The 25234-nt window shown below is 34.5% G+C and overlaps 1 protein-coding gene across 2 annotated transcripts; it reads left to right on the plus strand.

Annotated features, from left to right (window-relative positions):
• Nucleotides 1-2545: 2545 nt before the first annotated feature.
• On the plus strand, nucleotides 2546-24110 carry LOC128228685 (uncharacterized). 2 transcript variants are annotated; one of them, XM_052940137.1, is made up of 28 exons: nucleotides 2546-2749; nucleotides 6520-6639; nucleotides 7490-7587; nucleotides 9095-9190; nucleotides 9517-9624; nucleotides 10239-10380; nucleotides 10903-11054; nucleotides 11238-11376; nucleotides 11578-11692; nucleotides 11801-11899; nucleotides 12148-12353; nucleotides 12676-12848; nucleotides 13386-13527; nucleotides 13849-14202; nucleotides 14461-14584; nucleotides 15399-15584; nucleotides 16277-16313; nucleotides 17194-17318; nucleotides 17989-18154; nucleotides 18504-18560; nucleotides 18718-18908; nucleotides 19141-19324; nucleotides 19785-19904; nucleotides 20979-21133; nucleotides 21574-21699; nucleotides 21940-22054; nucleotides 22637-22727; nucleotides 23017-24110. In XM_052940137.1, exons 1-28 carry the CDS (start codon nucleotides 2670-2672, stop codon nucleotides 23147-23149), a joined length of 3834 nt encoding a protein of 1277 aa, XP_052796097.1. In that variant the 5' UTR covers nucleotides 2546-2669; the 3' UTR covers nucleotides 23150-24110. The 2 variants fall into 2 exon arrangements, with proteins under 2 accessions (XP_052796097.1, XP_052796107.1); XM_052940147.1 differs by having other exon boundaries at nucleotides 2547-2749; nucleotides 19153-19324.
• The last annotated feature ends 1124 nt before the right edge of the window (nucleotides 24111-25234 follow it).

Below are 25234 nucleotides of genomic sequence, written 5' to 3' on the forward strand. Positions count from 1 at the left end.
ACACTCGCTTCTCACCAAACCGTGGTAATGTGAGTTTTGTTTGCGGTTTACCAAGCCGAACAGGTGGGTTCTCCGGGTATTCCGGTTTCCCCCCATTGCTCAAGACAACACTCTCGTGCAACATCATGCATTTGTGATAATCTTCCACACATTCTTTGTGAAACAAATGTAGCTTAACTAATGGTACGCAATTTTGAGAGATTTTTGCAGGAGTTTATAACTTTTTCAATATTTATATGGAAAGTTTTGTACGATACATGTAATTGCATAATCTAATGTGTATGCAAGGCTTCCTATATACCAGCCTACACGGAGGCTACATAGGCTCCAAGTCAATTAAAAATAACAAATCTTATAAAGTATTGAATTCAGTTAAAGTAATGAACGAGATGAAACAGACATCCCCTGCAGACGTATGGACACAGACGGAGCATCAGTGCCAAATTATTAAGGTGCAATGCAGTCAAAGAAAGCACGAGTTTTTACGATAAAGTAGGATATCGTACAACATATGTATGGTAAGTGGGACCTAAATTGTTATCATGCGCGTTATAAACGAAATCGTTAGTATTTATACAAACTGTGTTTGACATGAAAATTTTAGTAAATATCACTACGTACTCAATCTGCATAATGTGAATGCTTGAAAGCGATAAGGCTCCGCGTACATACAGGTGAATCCACCTGAAGGCGACGTACAGAATTTGCTCGTAAAAACGCGCTTCATCGTAAATTCACCATGACTCGGTGGATTTTGGTATGGGTGAACAAAATTAACTATAAAATAATACACGACATCGTCTATTGCAGTTGCACAACACTGTACAAATGGGTTAATATATTTTTGAGAAATTCTTAGGATGGCAAGATTTTTAAGCTTTGCATAAGCCGTTCCACAGTATAAAACCCAAGTGAGCTTATGTTTCACAGTCCGTCGCAATGTGGTTATCTCAACATATGTAAATCAGTTTATGTTGATGCATGTTGTTTTGATCGCTTACTGTAAAACCGATGCAAACTGTACACAATCATATGAATGACTTGTGGGGGTATGAACGCGCCTCTTTATCAGTTAGTTCATGAAGATAAATTAATATGCGAACTCGCTTATATCAGCAGTCGATCGATCGATAGTCTATAGATGTTGCACTTGATCTGAACGCCATTTGTAGGATTTGGGCAGACTTAAAGCCAGGATGATTCAATGCATCAACAACTTGAAATGCTGAGTTTATTTACAAATAGAGGTAAAAATTGTTTTGATGAAAGCACACGTAGTCAAAACGAAAAGGTATCAAGTGTTACTTTCAACTAAAGAAACTTCCAAATAATTTCCTTCAGATTGTTAACGTTGTCGTAAAATTTCATGTCCTCAAATTAATTTCCTGTTTTTATCCACAAAACTAAAGAATGAACAAACAAAGCATGGCATGCTATTTTACGCTTTCTTAAATATTTAAGTGTCTCTTTAATTAAAACACAAAGACAGAACAAAAAGAAAAACTATTCTAATACGAGAATGTCGCTTAAAATACATAAGGTCATTCGTGAACATTATCTATACTAAATTTCTATGTAAGGACAAAACCACCTAACACAATTTATATTCCCCTTATAGTATGCGTACGTGAAGAACTGACTGTTGTCTTTACACAAACAAACAAATGATTACCAGAAATGTAAACAAATTATATGCACCCGTTTCTTTTTTTCTTTTTCTAAAACAAAGAATCGTTTATTTAAAAAAAATATAGAAATGTAAACATATTATTAACACCTGTTTTCTTTGCATGAAATCAAGTTTAGTTTATAAGTCCTAATGATACAGCCTCAGTCCGCAACGTAATCCCATTGTCCATGTTTCGAGCAGGCAGCTGCATTATTTATTCCTGTGCAAGGCAAAACCAAATGTTATGTGTATAGCATTCAGTGTTTTTACAATATATATTGAATATCCAAGACATATACATATTACATTTGTTCTGACTTTGTCAGTGTCTGTCAAGATACAGACGATAACTTTAGTCAATAAATCGATATCTTAGCATTTAAGTAACAATTAAATAAATAAATAAACAATATATACTGATTACCAATATTTTATTGAAATTGTACCGTAACATACATCATTTGCAGAACCCACATTGTTCTTTAACATCCGCACACAGTCCCCCCCCCCCATTTGTATAAATAATGTAGATTTGATATCGTATTCAAAACCACGTTGCAGTTTAATTAAGTGAATATGTAAAATATAACCTTTAATTATACTTGAATGGCTGTAATTTTACTCCTTCATATCTTGCGCTTATAGATGGAAGTCAGCCAAGCAATTCCATCATCAAATCAGTTCGTTATTTTTATTTCAAAATTAACCTGAACCAGCTTGGCTATATGCGCATCAACGGATGGCTTTTAGCAGAGACCAGTACAGTGTGAGACAGCAAGCTCTTTGCAAAACAAAATCCCCGTACGGGTAACCTACTTACAAAACTTCCGGATCCAGATCTATAAAACAGCTCAATCTTCCGCCCAAAGGGATAGTCTACGGCATAAACTCATCGTTTAGGGGTACATGTTTTGTTCGAGCAGAATATAAATATCAAAAGCTGGTTCAAATAACTATAAATTGTAATTGTAGATGTGAATTTATTTGAAACAAATTCAGAATGATGCGGGGGATGTGTTTCGGACTTGTTGTGTTTGCTGCTTTGGCTGTAACATTCGTAACGTCACAGAGCTGGTCTGGGTAGGTCTTAGTTCTTGTTTACCAAAATATCAGGTTACTTGTTGTAGATTATACGCCATAAAACGGAACCATTTCTACTGACAACTTTATTGACACGTTTAAAAAATATTAATCTCATTTCTGCCCTGCCAATGTTTTAAATGCTTTATTAATGGCGATATATGAGAAAAATAATATTGATTTATATTGTTACCAACGTACATTTGAACGGATGAAAGGGAAACCTTATTATTTACTTCGACGACCACGTACGTAACATCAAGCATACACTTACTCTCTGAAGCATACAATCATCCCTTCTGCTAAAAACAATGATATTAGTGAATGATGATAGGTGGAAGTTATGAACGGCAATGACATGTGACCTTTCCTCAAATTGAACGTTTTGACATTCTTAAACTTATCTGACCAACTAAGCGCTGTAAAATAGAATCTGAGTTACACCAATTTCAGCATTGGAATATATTTCCTAAAATAAAAGCTAAAGTTAGTGTAAGTAAGTTATGATAAATTATGATTTCGGGCCAAATCAGTGCGACCAAGTAGCCCATTTAAATAAAAATCTTATTTTTGTCGTAAAATTGAAATGATGTTAGTCCAATATTTTTATTATTTTGCTGCATATTAGTGTCAAATGATCTCAAAGTTAACAAATTAAAACAATTGAATTGTTGTCATTTGACGTTTGTACATATTTAAGTGCAATAGTTACGACTAAGACCATTGACTGAAACGGGCCCACGAACCAAAACCATCGTAGCTTCTTAAATTCGTAGCCTTACTGATTTGTAAATATCTGGAGAGGTTGTGCATTAATCGGTTTTAATAATATCAAAAGGTATACATTGAAACCAGATATCGTTTTCTTCATTTTTTTTCAACTTGAACTGCCATTATATTGATTCCCGTCTTCGTTTGCAAACGATTAAGGTTGTGACGAAAACTAGGGAGGACACTGGATGCAAATTAATAAAGTTCTACATTTAGACCATGATGAGCATGGTAAAACCCAAAACCAATGAAAAAATGATCTACATATATACAAATATAAATATGTGTGTGTGTGTTGCTCCGATCTAAGCCTGGACCAAAGTTTTTCTCAACGTGAGTTTTCTCTTAATTTCCCCGTAAAATTTGTGATTGTTCTGCAAATAATTGACATTACAAATCGGGTGAATTGCATTTAAAACTTAATTAAATGCCTTAAAAACTGTCAACTTGAGTGTATCGACACCTTGAACACGCATATTCTTTGTCTACATCAAGGGATGCTAGTACATTTAAACAGCCGCTTCAGAGTCTTTTGACAATATTTGATTTGGGCGAGTCGACTGCAAAATCCTAGCGCTTAAAACTTCTTGCGTAAAGATAACACACCTATTAAAGGGACTGTACACAAGATTGGCACCAAAAAAAGTTTTTTTCTGTAACGAATCTCAGGACAATTATTTAATAAAATGTTTTACTCTTTGATATCATAATTGTAAAAAAATATACCAAAATATATAAACAAGATCGAGTCTGAGAAGGGGTTCGAACCGGTGTCGCCAAAATTGCAGTCCAGTTTCGTATCCACTATGCTACGAAGGCTCACCATATTCATTTGGAATATTTAAGCTATATACCTAACTTGGTAATACCACGTGATAACATCGACTAGCCAATCACGCATAAAGAATGAATTCTACTAGGTATGTCTAGGTAGACATACCTAGTAATCTTTTTCAATTGAAAATACGAAAAAACTGCGAAAAATGAATTAATTGTAAACTAAGTGGTACTTCAGTTAGTAAGTTTCTATGCATTGTACACATCGATACCAAGTTTATGTCAGTTTTTGATAATTTTCTCTTTTTTCCGCTATTTCATCATACCGAGTACAGCCCCTTTAATAATCGAAAAGATAAAATGTCACTTTCGGAGAAGCAAAAAGCGATGGAAAGTTGACAGAAGCCGATTTGCATTAGTTCTTTGTTTAAAATTATAGAATTAGTATTAGGTATTGGCTACTATATCATTTATGTGGAACCTTTTTTAACAATTCAGTATTTTTGTGGAGTTACAGTTGAAGAGTATTTTTTAAATTGGTATAAATCGGTGTGCTTGTGGCGTGAAGGGAAAAACAATGAATGTCGAAATGTTAAAAAAGTTACCTAATGCATGTAAAAATATAGTTATTTAGTTGGATGATCTTAAATGAAGAATAGTTCTTTCTTTCAATTTAATTGTTATATTCAGCTGGATCATTTGTGACCCGGACGTATTTCCTGCTACTTAATACATGACACCGAATGCTTGCTTTTTCACACAAAAGTTTATGTTAAGTTGAAATTTCGATCTAAGGACAGGAAAACTAAAGATTTGAAAAGTATAATTCATTGGCTTAATATAATCAACGAAGTTTTTTTTATTCAATTTCTTATAAAGACATCCAAACAGAGAATGGAGTACATCCTTGTATTTAAATATCCAACCAAAACCATTCACCCTAAGCCCTGTTTGATAACAGAAAGTAGCACTGAATTTTTTTTCACGAGATGTTTACCTTAATTTTCATTCTACCAAACGCAAACTTATGTACATATTATGGATTGTGAATATTTTAAAGGCAGGTTTTTGCCTATGTATTATAGGTATGAAGTTACATATGTTTTTCTTTGAGTGATAGACATGTTTTCACATGCTCAATACACTGTAAATAAAACATGTCATTATTCCTGAAACTTTGAAACCGTGAGTATCTTTTCTTTCTTGATTAATCATTTAAAGTACAAATAAAAGCATTTACTGCTGCCCTAAAGTTGAAAGGTCATTTTGGAAGAACTGTCATGGCAGCCCATGCAATGTTCAGAGGTTTATTTTTTTGAGATATTTTTCTTAGGAATAACTTTAACCTCGTTATATTGGCTTAAAAGGTAATTTAAGGTTATCATAATCTGCATTTGCTCGTAATGCCTTTAAATGCTGTCTAAAAATGTTCATTTTTACATTGAGTTAAAGAAGAAATGGCAATGTTGGTGTGTAGCCTAAAGGTCCTTTCATGATTTTCCGCATTTGCTGAACAAAGCCATTAATGCATTCTTTACATGCACTCATTTTTTTAATTGAACGGGTTACATTAACAGGGTTTTTCTGCTGCTATATTTGTTTTAAATATTTGGACTGTTTTGGAAAAAAACGGGCAACAACATACTAAATAATAAACACCGTTTCCCTGACCGTGAGTACTTTGATTACCGAAAGGTTTGTACTTTAAAAACGTAAGGAAACTACATTGACAATGTATCAAACACCATTTAACATACATAACATAACATAAGTTTTATTAGCATTAATGTTGTGACAACATCATAGCCATACAAAAATAACATACAATAAAATACAGTGGTAAAAGTACAAAAGAACACAAACTTTTACACAGAAGAAGAGTAAACATTTAATTTCCATTTCTGTTGCAAAATGAAAAATATACCAACTTTGATAAATTTAGAAGTAATTTTGGCGATTAAGTAATTCTGGTCGTGCGTTAGGAGTTTGGCTCAGTATACAATATACACTCCATTGACAAGCCTTCAGGGCATATGGCTATGTAAAAAAAGATTGATTTAAACATTGGAATGAGCAAATAACAACACCTCAAATGACATTTCTTACAAATAAAATATTTCATTGTCTTTGTCGGAAGAAATCACTTCATTACATTAGAAATACACGAGAAATATGTGAAAGCAATCAAATTCAAATATGATTATCGAAGGGATATTTTGCAGAAACACCCAGAAGCGATATGGAGTGATACGTTACGAATCGGTCTGGTATTGCCGATGCCGTTATTATTACCGTTACTGGTACCTGTGGTATTGGGGATATGGATGGTATAGGCGTTGGTGGTAAGTATGTTATTGACCTAGTGAGCTGTGACAGGCAAAACATGTATTCAAGTTTGTTTCTGTTACATTTGCAGCTGTCGGTATTATCTTATATTAGGTACGTTTTACATTTAAGAAAGAAATTTTGAGATTTATAAGAGCCCTTATATTTTAAAGTACATAGGCGCGGCAATTCTATTGTCGGTCAAATTGAACTTAAAGACTATAGTTTCCTGTTTTTGTCATATATGTATTATACCTTGCCGTGGTATTTTTGTTTTTTATAATGATAAATGCCCAGGAAATGAAACAGTGTCCCTATTCTTATATATATAAATCATTGTGGCGTTACATCTCCATTCTTTTTTGAATTCATATTGTCAATTATCTAAGATATTTTTTCACTCATGGTGTCATAAACAGGAAGTTAAGCGCCATTGTTTTACTGTTTTTGTAGCGCTATGGAATACAGATACTGTAATAAAAACGTAGTTGTCTTAAAATTGTGAAGGAAATGAAACTTAAGGAAACTATTAAGGGTTTTATTGTTTTTTCTTTTGTTTTGTTTGAAGCAATCATCCAACATTAACCATAAAAGAAAGTGTTTTGGTTTTATGAAGTACGGTTGTTTTTATTGCTTAATTGGGTACTTTAATTAATGATATGTTAGGAAGCAATATTGAAATTGTCTTACATTGCGTATGAGAAGTATTAAATTGTAAATCACTTTTTTTTATTTCATTTGTTTATCATTGATTATTTCACTTATATCAATAATTGCCGAATGCCATAAATCGTGTGTAGAATTAGCGGTCAGCGAAGCATTAGTGATATTTTGTTTTTGTTATGAATGTATATTGTGTTATTTCAGGTGTCCCGCTTACAGCTATTACCGCCGTGCTGTGTATGGCTATATCTACTGGTGTAAAGCTGGTTGGACACATAACGGCAATTGGAACTGCAATATACGTGAGTGATGTACAGATGTTACACTTATTGAGGGTATTATTTAATATTTATGCACATTCTACTATATACAGTGAAACCTATAAATAAAATATATGTTACATACAACCGTTATCACTTTTACATTATTTTTTTAAATTCTGTCTCTGATTCTTTATTTATCTTTATTATAAATGTCCCGCCGAAATTGCACCCGTACAATGCTTACGTCACGGTATAACAAAACGTACATGTTGTACGAGTCAAACTTATCTGGCAATACAAAGTTCAATTTATTCTCACACAGTTACTTGTAATAACAATGCATTATTGTAATGTAGGTGACAAACATAGTCACGGTAGACGTATTATCTGAGCAAAAATAAACCCACATGACATTTAAATAATGTATTTCCTTTTGTGAACCTCTCATAAATAACATTTTTGTTTTACGTTTACATTGAATTTTCTTTACATATTTGCTTTATCAACATTACATCATCACTGTAAGAATCTTAAAGTGAACAATCCATGACCAGAGGTTTCAAACTACACGCAGCAGTTATTTCCCTTTACATGTTTAATTTTCGATTTTCCAAATGAAACAAAATCTGTAAAAAAGGCAAATAAATGGACTAGACATGCAATTGAGTGACCCTATCCCCGACAGTAAACATTAACCGTCGAAGTAAAGCTCTTACGCCAATATCAGCATATAACGGATATCATCATAAATAAGGACCGCGCGGACATATATTAATCTTTAAATTGAAAATAAATCCAGTTCACCATTTTTCATAGAGCACAATAATGAGTGCCCTGTCTTGGCTAAAGCTATCCTTACTATCTAGTTAACACATGTAAATACAATGAAAAAGGCAAACGGATAATGGATATACAAACATCGAACATGAGACGAGAGTAATAACACAAGGCAACATGCATTACAAAACTATCAACATTTCGTTATTTGTAAACTGTAGGGTAATCGCAATGGCACCGTTCATGAAATCTAAGTAAAACATCATGGGGGTTTAAAACAGATTGTAAACTGCGATTGTTGTCTTTTTTGTTTGTCACTGATCGTCTCTTTCGATTTAACCATTGAGAATTGAAACACGATTACCAAATATATCATTCTGAAAGCAAACGTTTAGTGAATGAATACCGAACCTTTATCAGAACATTGATCCATTTTGTAATTACACATCCGAAGCATTCAATTTTTAATACTTATTTCGAGAATAAATTCACTTACCATAATCGAGTCTAACGCCCGGTCGTACTAGAATACACTAACTGCCGCATTGGTTACTGTGACTTTGTTTGGCTTATTCTGCGTAAACTTGCTACAGCAATGGCAGAAATTTAAAAGATCAATATTATTAAAACAGTTGCATGTGTATCGTATCAGGAGTTGTTACTAAGCATGATGAGTACGAAAGATAGCCCGATATAAATACGACATGGATGCCCACGTGTCGCAACATAACATTTATCATTCATTTCGTCCATTTGTCCCAAATTTCAGCTGTTTGTCGACCAACATGTAAGAATGGTGGGACATGTGAATCTCCAAATGTATGTGATTGCCCTAGTACGTCAACTGGTGGATCATGTCAGACACGTGAGTATAGATTGTTGTTTGTTTTCAAATTTGTATTTGGTATAAGCTAAGAAAATTTGAAAGATATATAAAAGAGCATAGAATTGTCTTTAATATAATAAATAGAGTATAAAATTGTAATTGATTCAACATATTTCATACATTGAATGAAGCAAATGTTATCGAGGTTGTCGATTGATGCAGTGCGGTTTCCATCATTTGATAAAAAAACACCTTTCAATTCATGAAATACTGAAATAAATTAGTGCTGCTATTAATCAAAGTACGGACACCAATGTTCTAGAAACGTCTAGAAAATCAATTTAAACCTAGGACTATACCTGCAGTTACCTGTTCTTATCAACGCCCCTGCTATCCTGGGGACTGTGAAGCTAACTCATGCAAGTGTGAACCCTCGTTTTATTCCACGAACCTAAACGACGGATGCATAAACAGTAAGAATAATTAACACGAACATTCGTGAATATCTAAATAAAAAAGTCAATGGATGAATGACCTAGTCATTATTCTCTTTAATCAATAAATACATATATTAATGAAATTTTAATTGAAAGGTAAGATTTATTTACATCGCAATGGCCATTGACGGTCAATAACATGTAACATAAGCTATGTATACCTTTAAATCGATAAACGCATGCAGAGTTTTAAAAATCTGCTATTACATTAATAACCATTTTCCATTCCTGGTTATAACCAGTACTATGATCGACATAGCTCCGAGTGGGGATCAAACCCAGGATTCTTTGATTCAGAGTCCGATAACCAACGACTCGGTGCTCGCCAACGTAAGGCAATATGCGCATAAATGACAGAATGCAACCAAACCAACTAACAAACCAAAAAACAAACACTCACACACACACACACGCACGCACGCACGCACGCACGCACGCACGCACACGCACGCACGCACACACGCGGGCACACGCACACACACACACACACACACACACATGGTATACAACGTTATATGCTGTTTTTTTCAATTAATTATTGAAAAAACTATAAGGGTATAGCTAGAGCTTGAACCTCTTTATTATTTAAGTTAACGGCACTGCAGAGGAGTTTCGTCCAGAAATCGTCCAAAGCAATGTAACACTGGCCCACATACGGCGCTCTGATAATGAAACGCAGTACATGTTTACTGTGGTCGGGAAGGATGAAAATGACTTTACGCTTGTGTGGAGGTTTGTTTCATAGTTCGAAGAATATTGATATTTAAGAATGATGTACTTTTCTATTATACTTGATGATGATACAAGATATAATAAAAGCATACGTTGAAAAAATACGGCATACCATCCAAATATTAAAAATGGGCAGATTGTTTAGAACGCGATTAACGACATTGTTGTTAACTTTTAAACGTGACATATTGATGATGTGCTCAATTATTTTTTTAATTTGTATTCAATTATTTTTTCAGAGCAATAACATTTTGAACGTAAATGGCGATGACTTGAAAAGCATTGTTAACTTTAACAAAACTTGTTAACTTTTAACAAAATTATGAACAAAATCGGCCCAATTATACTGAATAATAGATTTAAAAGTACAGGGAAAATCAGGCTGTGGAAAGATTTCTTGTATTCGATTAGGCGTAAAGGTCAAAGTTATTTTTTAACAATAATAGAAAAGGATGTTTGAAATATGAGCACAACTTTCTGTTTAAAAAATTAGTAGATTGTGAAGTTTCTTTATATTGACAGTAATCAAAAACGATTCAACAATCTGAGGTTTGAGTTTGATACGCTGATTGACATTTCTGAAATCCCGGAAAGGCCTAATTATGTCCATGACGCTAAAATTGGAATAGTCGCAAGCAGTATAGAGGCATCTGTAAGCAAAATACCACGTGATGGTAAGTGCATCTGTTTACTGATGTTCTTATGTTATTACTGATGCCAGCGTATGCAAAGTATTTCGTCAACACTCCATTTGATTGATATTCATAAACATTAGTTTCTAGTGTAACATAGCTAAACTATATTTTTATTCTTTTTATTACATATTATTGTAACATGGTATGTTTCTTTTATACCAGGAGGTGTTAATCGATACATAGCTTCCAACAAAACCTACAACTGTGAGACTGGTATAAGCGAAGATAATCCTGCAGTAGAGAAGGACACTTGTGAAATCAACGATGAAAACTTTGCGACCTTGATTGAACATGGAGATATGTAAGTTGTTACCAGTTATGATAATAATCGTTTGTTGCGATAAATCACAATTCCGTAGTTTGTAATGAAAACGTTTTTGCAGCAGAATCATTTCCCCAAACATTGTAATCTTAAAGAGATTGATTTGGAAACAGCAATACAAATGTCAGTATCACATACACAATGCCAGTATATGTTTATTGTAAATCGTTTTGATTGCAGACTCCTTCTTAAGTTCCGATCGCGTAGCGGTGGGTTTCAAAAGCTTATAAACATCGATGACCAAGGCAAACCGTATACGACCAAACATTACAATGGACTTCAAGGCGAGGAAAAAGTAAGTGTCTATGTATTTCAACATTAAGTGTGCAAACTGTGTCTTTAGTCTATGGTTGTATTTATCAGATAGTTTCGCATTTCATGAAATGGGTCCATTTCCTTACAGTTGGAGTTTCGATTCGACTTTGTTGTACCCGAGCACTGTTCTTTAGATTCCGGGTCGTGCCCTTCCAAGCCACTTCACATAGACGATGAGTTTACCAACGTAAGTACTTATTGACTTTATTATAATGAGAGTATAAAACGATAAGCCATCTGAGTTAATCATCAGACAACTTTGCCTAACGTTGATTGTTTTTCCAAGGTATTTCTGAATACTTCCAAGGCACGGAATATTGTGTACAAAGTTCTGAATTAATTGATGGTTGAATTATGCATCTTTTGATGGTATGTTCTCAGTAAGTAATGAAATAAAACCACGTTATAATCTTATATTTTGGATCATTATTTAAGAGTAATATTCAAGCCCGTTGGTCTGGTTGGACAGATGCGATGTCTGGCATGTGGCAGTACTATATCGAGGTGTTTAAACTGGCACCCAACAGAGACGAAAGACTAGTGGAGGTCACACCCATTGATCCTGTTTACAAAGAAACACTAAACCACACCAAAGGAGAAATGATTAGTTCATACAGGCCCGAGGAACCTGGAATGTACAGGTATTTTCGATTTATAACGATTTTGAAAATGAGACAGAAATGCGAGACTTTAATCAACTGGTTTTTAAAATTTCATCTTCTGGAACTCTACAATTAAATATTTCATTAACAAAATACATCTGTTCCATTATATTTACATACACGTTGTTAATAACAGAAAAAGATCTACTATGGGATTAAGAGATATAAACGCATTTCACATAATTTAAGTATCCTTAATTTGTTACCTTTCTTTTGTACATTTTAATCAAATCGAAATACAGTTACTTGTTATTTTATGTTTAAGATGTCCGAAACCTATAAACGGAAATATCTGTTTCAGTGTGCTCTTGAAAGTGTCCGATATGGCCAACAATTCTCGAATCGCTCGGCGCTTTGTTCTTTACGATGATACATCGGTGATATCATTGAGTAACGAGACGGACAAGAAACTGTACATCTCCAGTGCTGTCGAAGAGACTGGATACGCTTGGCAAACGTCTTCGAACAGTGAGGGTACGATACCCAATATATACGCTAATATGACAATATCGTCTGTCCGGGATCGACCAATACACATTTTGCTTGTATATTTCGTGGTTAACCGGACCGGTATGCACATGCTTTACGATATGCGCAAGTTCATTGATCCACCCTTACTCAATGTACATGTATAAATTTATAAGTACCGGTATTGTTGCAATAAAGGTATAAACGTGGTCACATGAAAAAGTATATCTAATGAAAATATTGGATACTATCTAAAAACGATGTTTATCATACGTTCGCGGTCAGTGGCGTTATGAAGTGAAGTGATCTTCTAATCTTCCGAGATCATTAAATGTATCTTAATTGTCCTACGGAGATTAATACTGTTAAAGATCACATTTTTCACTAATCATAACCGTCACTGAACAGTTTAAAACGAGACCGCGGTTTTCGTACTAGAAATTCATTTTCCGGATTTATATTTCACATTTCTTCTCTTGTAAGGTGATTGATTGTTTACGTAATTTGCGCTTGTATCAACATTTTGAAGTTATATTTAAACAGATAACAGCGTAACGGTGAACGTGAGATGGGATGGACACTTTGCAAACAAACTGCATGAAGACGGGAAATTTCTTGCTGAAATCGAAAAGTACCCAATTCAGTTCAAGGACATAGAAGATGATGGAATATTAATGAGTTTAAAGTAAGAATTGATTGGTCTATGCTTTGATTATGACCACCACGTTTTCGCATGAGAGGTTGGCAATTAAATGATGGCGATTTGTAGCGAGATATTGGTATCAAATTAAGCGTCGATATAAAGTTCATTTAACCTGCATAAGATATTGAGCTATTTGTTATTGACATTAATAAAAGAAACTATAGGAACAAACGGATAATAAAACAAAAGCACACAAAACAACTAGCACATTTATAAATAAAGGCTACCACATTGAAAACAAATCAGTCCACTGAATTTAAGAAGCAAACATGAAGGAAGTAAATCCATGAGTTTAATGTTCAGGTTTGTTGCCGACACTCTTGATGACGACGAGGGTGAACGTACACGGGAAGCCATTACTAACTACCATGGTATCATCAAATTTGAGGTAGCATATGTCCAATCCCCATCAGAGGAAGTGCCAACAACAGGATGGACAGTTATCCCACTTCAAGAAAGTATATCCACACAAAGAATCCTTGAAGATGGCGACCGTTTGCGCGTATGGGTCCGAGCTACTGACGTAATGGGAAATACAAATACAGACTCGACGTTCATGAGAATTGACGGATCACCTCCGTTCATTTCAAGTGGAAATGGCTCTGAACATCAAGTCGTATTAAATATTGAAGGTGAAGAATTCAAACATGCGTCAAGGTTTGTGATATGTTTGAACAATAGTTGCTTCTTATTCATACACTTTTACATGTGCGAGTCAGTAATACGATTTATGATTTTGGTATAGAAATTACTTTTCATTTTCTACAGTAATTTGTTTACATTTTCGTTCCTATTAAAACTCAAACAATCGTTTACAATGTTGCAGTTTCTTTAATCATAAAGGAACAGTCCGAATCACACCAGGGCTGTCTTTTAATTTCTCAAATGACAGAAAAGGTTATTTTTCCTTTTCAGAGCGAGCTTTCTGGCTTCTGATCTGCAAAGTGGTGTTCACAAGATCGAAATAAAACTAACAGTGAAATCGCCTGGCAAGGAAGACATGGTCACATATCGTAATTTCACAGAAGCTAGAAGAGGGGTACTCTAATTTATCTTATGATATCTGTGCTTGTTTTAACGGAGTATTCCGCATGTGTATTGACTCTTGAATACATACAATTGTACATTTCATTATAAGGTCTTTACCTGTAAAATAAACTTAATATATTGATCATAAGGCAAATTACCAAGGCTTGTTCTTGGAATTTTCATTCCATTATTGTATCAATAAGACTGCAATGAAAGCTACAAGGTCAAGCAAATCATTTCAGAAAAAAAACCCATAAATAGCACGTAGCAAACGCATAAAACGTCCAAGCTCCAATTTAGACGATTTTTGTTGAGCTAGTGAAACCTTGAGCATATTGTTACATGGTTGATCAAATGGTTCAATATTATTCGACAGTTTATGTATTTAAGGGCTTGTGGTTGCATATACCATTAAACATCATCGCAAAAGATCTACATACAAGCCCAGCAGTTGGATTTTTATTTTACCCTGTATATGGTCAAAAGGACAATAAACTAGAGACTTAAACGTACGAACGCCACCTACACAGCACAGACAGACAAAACGGATAACATACTCGTAACTTAATTTGAATACAATGTTCACTATAGGGGCAAGCCTAGTAATCGAAAAAAACACACAAAAACACTCTGTTTAGCTGCAAAAGTTAAGGGCCAAAACGACAATGAGATAGACACACAAACGTATAAACACCTTCTACACTGATGCAAACTCCACAAACAGACCACACACGGATGTTTTCATTAACAGAAATAATACTTCTTCTTTACGATAAGATTTTTTCATTTATAATGTCGCTATCGATTTCGGGTGTAATTTTCAGAATGACATCACAGATCCGCGGTGTATTGGTTTCGACAAAATCGGGATGTGCCTCCTGCCATCACAGATTGTGGAAATTGACAACTGCTGGCTAACTGTAAGCAAGGAGGACCTTGAGACGGCTTCAGGCGAGCTAGAGCTCACAGCTTACAACCAAGCGATGCTTACAGCAACCACTAAATTTGATGTAAGATTCGCATTCAATGTTAAGTCTTTCAGTATCATCATGATTATTCTAACCTTGTAAGGCAAGTGCATGCAACGCTATCATAATAACGCTTTTTGTTAAAAATGTCATGCGGAATGAGGTCTATTGGGAAACTGGGGGATCCGCCTTAAGCGCATTTGTCTGGGCCAGGCAGCCCGAGATCAAGTTCTACGTCTTTGGCGTTTACCCTTTGCCATAAAACTGGGTTTATGTTTAAACTTTCGACTACTGAGATTGTTCCTGTAGTTTTTCATAAAAATATTGAATCAATTTTGCTTAGCTTGTAATATAAATGAAGCAGCAATTTTATTTAATGTCAAGGTCGGTTGTGGATCATTTTCTGTTATTGATCGTTAGCTTCTCAGAGTTTCATTCGGCTCAATGCAATTTACGATTGACCCTTTATACTGAGAAGCGTCGAGTGCCAGCAGGGACACCTCATGACCACCTAAAAAAGACACCAAACAGACTAAAGCGTTAAGCATGTCAACTAATGGATGTTTGCACTGTAGGGCTACAATGAATTAGAATAAGCCTCTGATATATCATAGCCTTATATCACGTGCATGTTCTCCCAACCAGAGAAATATAACATACGAGTACAAAATGCTATTTTGTTAGTTAGTTGCGGATCGGTTTGTTAAAGACTATATATGGTCTCTCTTTTTCAGATGGGTCCATTGACAAAGCTTCAGGGTTTGGAAAAATGTAAGTAAAATTAATATATAGAAACCAATTGCTTTGTTCATTTTAATGTTAAGACTGTATGCCTTTTGCTACATTCTTGTTTTATCTGGTCCGTCGGTTTAAATTTACAGCTTCATAATGATTCTTTGAAATATAGTACCGCTGAAGCCGATTCTAGGAGGCATCGATGATGATCCTTTTCCCATTTGTTAACTCTAAATCAAACGGGTAAATTGATGTATTTAACTTCTTTGTTTGACAAAACCAAATAGTAAATTGTAGAAACCAATTTAAACATCATTATGCAAATGTTAGCCTTATCAATCAATTTTTGATAGCGATTTTAAGACTATTCTGCAAAATATGTCTCATATTAAAAACATGTTAACAATAGAGCTCCTTTTTGAACTTGCGATGGTGTTTAATCATTGTTACTAGCATTTTGTTCGTTCACATTTCACACGAAAATCATTTGATATCTTACCCTATAAAACGTGAAGAAGTTTCTATCGTGAATAGTCTCTCTCAAATCGACACTTCTGTTTCCATAATTGGATGGATGCTCAGCTTGAATATGATTGTTGATTTCTTTTTAAGGTGAGAGTGGTTTGTTTACCATGTGCCATAAACGGGGTTTATGTTTAAACTTTTGCCTACTGAGCTTGTTTCTGTAGTTATTCATATAAATATTGTTGCCAAAAGGTTCTCGCCATTCACTGAAGAGTTTATGGGTTTTAGCCCCACTAGAGAAATTGTCTAATGATCTCTCTTAATTGATACTGCCGCTTGTTTCTACACATGATAAGGACTCGAACGCGGTTGTATACGCTTATATCATTATAAGCTATTTTCCCTATTAAAGCCCAGTTATTAAAGTAAATGAGTTTGTTTTAATCTACAGACAGTGGTCCAACGAACATGAGAATTGAAAACAAATCACCAACTGGCTTCAGACTTGCATGGGACCTGCCTGAATCAGAGTCCTGTTATGGAGCAGCGGACATCGTCATTATCCTTACACACAAGGTAAGACATAGCATACTGACCAGGTGTTAAGAAGTTTATACTTACTAGTTAACTTGGTACTCATCGAAAGGAAACAACCGACAACAATAGCATTTAATAAAAAACGACTACTTTCATACATAGGACGTAGCTCCTTAATTTACACGTATAAAAAATTACAAGGAACAATTGTATATGTAGACAAATACATACAAATGATTACAAATATTGTACTACATGCTATATCGACATAAGAGGAAAATAAATTTTGCAATTAATTGGGGCATCTTATCAACATGTGTACGACAAAACATCTTAAGATGAGGAATTTTTGTTAAATACCAAGCGACTGTCACCAATCAAACTGGCAGTTAACCTTGCAAGATTAAATAAACTGTCCGTTAGCTGGCCAATAAAGCTTAGTTTTTAAGAAGTTATTTAAACTTTACCGAAATATTAATTCGAATAAAACGATCGTACGATAAAGGTTTTGATAAAATGGCCCCAAACAGCACTACACTTTTGTATATGATAATACTTATTGGGGATTTACTAATATTAATATTTTGTATTTTGTTATGTAGTGGCAATGGATATTCAATTGTCTCTTTAAAAATAAACTTAAAAAGCTTAATTTTTGTTCCATAAAAAATAATTACAAAATAAAGTTGTTGTTTTTATTTTTATACAGGGTCCAACTGGCGAAATTCAAATTAAATCCTTTGAAACTCCAAGTACTGCTACTTACTTTGATTTTCTCGGACTGAACCCTGAAGTTGAATACAACTTAGGGCTTCAGATAAAGGCCGAAGGTGGAACGGCTCAGGCATTTGGGCAAGACCTGTCTGTTGTTACTTGTACGTACGCATTAGCAAAATAGTTGCGAGTATTGTATGTGTAATACTAAGCTTTTATAGAAGCCAATGATGTTATTGTCTATTAAGGGCACATGTAGCCTCTATGTTTGTACATCGATGGGTTAAAGAGGAACAGTTAAGTTTTCTATAAGTTCATTTCTTTGCCACAACGGATGATTGTTGTGACAACTGTGAGTTATTGTATCCATGCAGTATTGCTATCTTAAAAGTGATATTGTGTTAAAGCTCCTGTTATAGGAAACACATTTGTGTCTTTTTTGTCCGACTTAAACGTACTAGCCCTTCCCTTTTACTAAATGCACAATAATGTTCGTGAGTCTTTCTTCAGCAAAAGAAGAGTCACCCGGAGGGGTTTCTACTGGCGCTGTTGTCGGAATAATACTTGGTATGTACGAAACAACATGGTAATGTCATGGCGTGAAAACGCCAAGTTTAAACGAATCTGAATAGTCATTATCCTGATTCGTATTATCTGCTTTAAATCATTAACCGACACATTCTTTATTTAATTATACAAACATATACACATATATTTGTTTCAGGTATACTTGTGCTGTGTGTTTTGGTTATTGTCGTACTCTTCTTCCTAACTCGTCGTGGGATTATCGACGTTCAACCGCAACGCAAAATGGGCGAGATACGTCGAGCCGTTACGAAGCGTGTACGGCAATCGAGAATGTTTGCACCTGAGACGCAGGGACAGTCACACGAGAACAAGGCCTATGCGTATGATGTATGGGTATTTCAATATCACTTTTATTCCGATTGATACCGTTTTAAATGTTTTACCCCGATATATTGACTGAACTATAAATTGGTTGGAAATAAGTTCGACAGCATGAGGTATACACACGATTTTGTTTGCATAATTCGGTGTTGTGATTATCATGCTTATGCTTGATCCGATTTCGATTGGTATGCTTATAAGCTACATAGTGAAGATTATCATATGCATACGTCAATAGTCCCTATTTCAGAACCGTCAGAGTGAGTTGTACTTGTACGGGGGAATGGACTTCAATTCATCCAGCAAAGGGTACATAAGTAGGGACCAGATTACATTTGACGTGCTCTTGAAGAGTGGACACTTTGCAAACATCTACAGAGCACGTTACAACGGACAAAACGTTGTGGCTAAAACTCTAAAAGGTACTTATGTTTGTGTTGAATGTTTACGCCTTTTTAAATTCAAGGCAGTTTTATAAAATGCTAGTGTACAGACATTGTCCAAAAAAAGAAATGACCTAATAAATTTACTGTGTATATTTATAACAACGGAAACGAATTTTATATATTAAATGCACATATATCGTGGTAAGTGATACTAATTTCAGTCAGTATAGGGAAAACCGAATTCAATTAGTACACTTTTAAGTTTAAATAGTTGTTGTACTCATAGTGCTATTTATGTTCATGAAGCTCCAAACGTCTCACAAAATATTATGACATCAGTTCAATGTGTGTCATACAAGGATATTTTTGGCCGATCAGATTGAAAAATAGTTTCGATTGCTGTCAGTTGATTGTTATGATCATATTTGATGCTTATTTTAATAAATGTTTTATTTTATACCGATTTAGCAATAACTTTACTTCGATGAAATTTCAGAGAACTTCACAAAGGATGACGAACTACTAATGAAGGCAAAGATAAACTTCTCTTCTGACAGAGTTGGCGATCATCCGAACGTCATTAAATTCATTGGAGCGGTCGTGGATGATACTACGAGTACGACAATTTCAAACGAAACTTTTCGAAGTAGTTTTTACATATATATGTCGCGCTTTTACCGCACAATGTATTGCTTTCACTTATTTGTTTAGAAAACAATCCTGGCTTATGGATATGGAATAGCTAAACGGGTTGATGGGCTAGTTGACGTCGATATTCACAATATGTTGACATGACCAATCAGTTGAATACTGGGGCCTTTGAACGTCCCGATATCACAGAGTATGAGCATCTGTTTAGGTCGGGGTAGGTCTTTGGTTGAAATCAGGAACGCGTCATACTGATAAACGTACAGTTCGGTAACTGAGGCTCGGCAATAGTGTTGTACTCGGAAATTTGAAGTACTCAGTACTACTAAAACCATTGAAGTATGTCTGCAATGCATCTGTGCTTTAAATCGTTCACGTTAATTAAGGGAGAGGTCTCTTCGAACAGAGCTAGAGAACGCACCCTGATCTCCTTATATCCCAATCTACTTCTTAAACATTGTTAATATATAAATGTGATTAAGAATTGCATTCACCTCCATTACATTCCACTTATGGCAGCTTAAGTCGTGACAGGACCATGACGATGTCAAGCCATCATGCAGCCGATGGGCGCCAGCAGAACGTCATAAATGCTAAGAAAACATAAATACTTGGGCAATATAATCAATAAGCGTATCGTACCATACACCTTTTTCGAAACATTCTCAGTTATTACACGATGTATTTAAAACGAATAGGTTGGATGGAAAATTTACAGAAAGTTTATGAGACTCGTCTAGAAGTCATTCAACTTTGTGGATATTGCGTTATTTGTCTTACTCACCTCGATTAGATGGTCCAAATATTAATTACCGAAATTCCTGTCGAATGAGATATACCTCTAGAACATCAACACACTTTTTTACAAATCGTTTCAATAGTTTTTTTTCTGATTGATGTGTTTACTGAAAAGAAAAGAAATTGAAATGTGTTTAAATCATTAAGTTTGAAAGTGGTTTCCTGGGTATTTATGCTTTAGTGTCGTGAACACATCTTTAACGAGTCAATCTGCAAAATTTTATTGAATGTTTTCTCAATTCAGTGGGTCCAATGATTATCAACGAGTTTTGCGAAAACGGAACTCTGAGAGACTACCTCGAGAAAAACAAATCAAACATGACCGTGGAGATGCAAGAAAATCTCTTCCGCTTTGGACTGGACATCGTTAAAGGCATGGAATTTCTTGCCACTAGAGGGGTAAGCAGATGTAATAACTATACAACAGCATTTGAAATGACTTTAAATTTGACTTAAATACTGATGCACTACCATGTACTCGAAATAATAGGTAATTGTATTTACGTATTGTAATGGTGTCTAAAAGCTTTGACAATAGAGATAGATAGGTTATTTGGCTTATTTCCACTTACGCGATGATGATTGGCATTAATGAATACAAATAATACTATTCAAAAAGTGCATGTATAGGATTTTTTATTCAGACAAATAATTACAAACCAAGAAAAGTTCTCTTTGACAGTGATAAGATTCATACACAGTGCTGCGCCTACTGTGATCATCTATGAACAGTTTTGCGGAAAACGTTGTTAATATCATTTCTGTGGATGTGACTGGTGATTTTGATGTTTCGCTTTTCAAGAAGCGTTTTGAATGATAGCTATAATTGGTATCAACAGGTCACACATCGCCGTCTTGCTGCCAGGAACATCCTCCTGAATTACCTCAACGAGGTGAAGATTGCCGGATTCGGACCCCAAACTGCTGGTGAGGAAGACGGAGGAGATTCTGAATCTGGAAAGAAGGTATAAATCCCTATTTCGACTAACATGTTAAGTTTGATTTGTTTAAAAAAATGTTAAGATGTAAAAGTAAATGTATCATAAATATCAATCAAAAATGACATTCGTTTGACAGCTGTTTTCATACTTAGGATTTATGTTTTGTATTTATACGATCCCTTTTCCAGAATATATTTTTCTTTTTATTAGCAATGAATGCATGAATTGAGGTTTTCAAATATGTTTATGTATTTATTTAATAAGGAACGCATCCCTATCAAATGGATGGCACCCGAGTGTATGACATCAACCAAGAAGGCCAATGAGAGGAGTGATGTCTGGTCATACGCTGTTGTTCTCTGGGAGATTTTCTCTCTAGGTAATAGCGCAAACTTAAAACAGTGTAGAAATATGTGAACCATTCCACTTTTTTGAATAATTAAACAGTTTGACCTTGGCCTTACCTTTTGTTATATATGTAGTTTAGGTAAGGTTTCGATTCTCATCAAAACGTCGTTATCTTTTCTTAATAAATTTATACAAAAGTTATGTACACAGCCTATAAATGCAAATATATGTCCGTAAACAATATCTTTACAATATAGTCATCAAACAATACATAGAAAATGAACAAAATAAAATATAATAAGGTCGTCATTGATTTGTTTACTGTAATAATTGTTGTTTATACAATGACGAGAAAGTAAAGCTATGCTCCTGTGTCGAGGCTCAAACATTTAAAGTTCTCATAATGGCAATTACAGAATTTACCTTGCATACATGATTACTGCACCGTGTCAACATGTTTGATTTCATCAATTTGAATGTATGCGATAACTATATATAACCTCTTCAATCAAACAAATTTTAGAATTTCCATTACAACTAATAATATGATAACCTCATTGACAATGAGTAGAACAGTACTTCCTTGACATACTTTAACTGTTATATTTTTTAGGTGAAACCCCGTACACGGGTAAAAGCCGCGATCTTCCCCAGCGCCTGAAGAGAGGCGAGCGTCTCGGAAAACCAGAGCTGTGCGATGACACGTGAGTTTTACATTTAAAAATGCGTTGTTGTTTTTTACTCGTGATACTTCCGATACAAATAAATACGTTAAAAGAACGAGGGTATTTTGATTGGGTTTGTAACATAAGCACCAAACACATACATACCAATTTGCCCGAATATCACATTTGACTGTCAAATACGAAAATGCTCTTTTAATAAAACACATCAACAAATAGATGAAAACGTTTTTCATTCAAGAAAAAAATGGTTAGTTAAAAACAAAAAAGAAACAACTGAACTCACTAAACGAATGCTTTTTTCTTCCAGATGGTATAAGGTGATGAAACATTGTTGGGAGTTCGACCCCAAGAAACGACCCCGCTTTGCGGAAGTCCGCGAGCAACTGGACACACTCTTCGTCAATGCCCCGGGAGACGACTTTTATTACTACAAACGCTAATTACTTCGAGAGACTAAACTTTTAAATTTAGTGTCGAAGAGTTTTGGAATTATTGCACTGGAGACAACATCTGAAATAGTGCAAGAATTTTAAACACAATGTTGAAGTTCTATTGAAGGATCACACACTTTTATTATTTAATCTTAGTCGGTTTTCCCGAAGACAGCTTTTATTACTACACATGTTACCATAACAACATTGCTTAAATACATATAAGCATTCTGAAATATTGATTTATTTACTAATTGTCATTTCAACGGCATTGACAGTGTATTTTTTTATTCCGAATGGAACTCTTGTGATGTTTTGATGGCGATTGAGGACAGGATTAAGCCTTTTCCATGATCATGGTGAATCACAATTGCTTCGTTATTTTATACTATGTCAAACTATGTCTTACCATTCATACACCCATTTTCTGAGGGTTATTAAGACTATGTCTCAATTGTTCGTGGTGTTAAGTATTTGAAATCAACATCTTAATCCCGTTCGTGGCCTTAACGGAATCTTTTCCAAATGAAGATATATATTATACTGGCGAGATATATCACGCTCGTGGTCTTCAATACATCATCTCAAAGTGTGCATGTACATATAATACAGGCAAGGAGTTTCACGTTCGTGGTCTTTAATACATCATCTAAAAGTGCGCATGTACATATAATACTGGCAAGGAGTTTCACGTCCGAGGTCTTAAACTTAATTTGTGACTATTTTGCTGTATATTCATTTCCATAAATTATTCATGCTACTTATGTTCGGCATAATAATAAATGTAATCGATTACACACCCTTTTATAAGGAATTTTATGATTGTTGATACATGAATTGAGTGCAGATTTCTTTTAAGTTGTAAGTATTGAAAGTTGTTATATTTACTGAATATTGCATAATGCTTTGGTTAAATCTTCTATTTTAATAAAATTAACCTTTTTTACAAAATAAATATATAACACTTGTTTACCGGTCTTTCCAATTTGGACCCCAGACGAGTTGTGTATAGTTGGTGAGTTGTAATGAAATTATTGGAGCTGCATCATACCCTTAGGCTTGCACACTCTGGAAATCTTCAGTTAAATAATAATGGATGTAGAGTATCCTATCAAATTCACGTATTTTAATAAACGCAGAACGTTCGTATTACACATTGCTTATTTCACGACATAACAAGTATCATTACGTGATGTAAAAATGACGACAGAAATTAAACGATTGTTTCATTAAACTATAATTATTTTTTAAGAACGATATTTTAAAGCATTTAACAAGTTTTGTATAAATAAAAATATAATTTGTACTGGATCTGTACTCGATCTGGGTCATATCTTACTATTTTCCCTCGGCTGATTTCTGCAAAAGTGCCATTGGTTGAATGCAACCTCCGGATCAAAACACAGTATTAATAACCCTATTTGATTAAGTTGTCTTAATGAGTAAGTATCTTTCATGTGGTAACTTATGTTGTTTTTTAACTCAGGAATTAAGTGAGACATCAACTTGACATGTTGATTAAAATGAATCATCAGTATTGAAATCGTTGTCTTAATATGTACTGAAGCTTGATACATAGTGTTTTCCATTCCAAATACAACAATAATCTGAAGAATTAAGGGCCTTCCACAGTGCAAGTTTCGTATGACCAATACTTATGTAAAAAAACTACAAAAACAAGCTCAGTATCGAAAAGTTTAGACATAACCCTCCGATTAATGGCACAGGGTAAACGCCAAAGACATAGAACAAAAAAAACACAAACAAGAATCATGGAACAACAGCACAAAACTCCACAAACAGCACAGTGCATATATACTATACAAAAACTAGGTTAGTTTATTAAGGATTGCTAGGTACCGCCTTGGAACGGTGAGTTAAATGTAAATTTACTGGCGGTTTAAACCAGTTTACATGCACAAACCTCACTCTTATCCCAACAATCCTGAATATAAAGAAAACGTTAAACGTAATTCTTATAAAAATATGCATTAACTTGAGGAAACTTAATAAGAAAACAAATAATAATAAATTAATAGTTAGCCCCAAGAACTTCAATGATTAGAGATCCCAACTCTATCTGCAGACGGAGGA

Source organism: Mya arenaria, chromosome 1, assembly GCF_026914265.1.
Source record: "Mya arenaria isolate MELC-2E11 chromosome 1, ASM2691426v1".
In the NCBI taxonomy this organism is placed as follows: Eukaryota; Metazoa; Mollusca; class Bivalvia; order Myida; family Myidae; genus Mya; species Mya arenaria.

Excerpts from the sequence above, each read along its gene's own strand:
- LOC128228685 (XM_052940137.1), top strand. The coding sequence starts at position 2,670 with ATGATGCGGGGGATGTGTTTCGGACTTGTTGTGTTTGCTGCTTTGGCT. Across the intron at positions 13,528-13,848 it reads GGAATATTAATGAGTTTAAA|GTTTGTTGCCGACACTCTTG; the intron begins GTAAGAATTGAT and ends TTTAATGTTCAG. Across the intron at positions 21,134-21,573 it reads AATTTCTTGCCACTAGAGGG|GTCACACATCGCCGTCTTGC; the intron begins GTAAGCAGATGT and ends TGGTATCAACAG.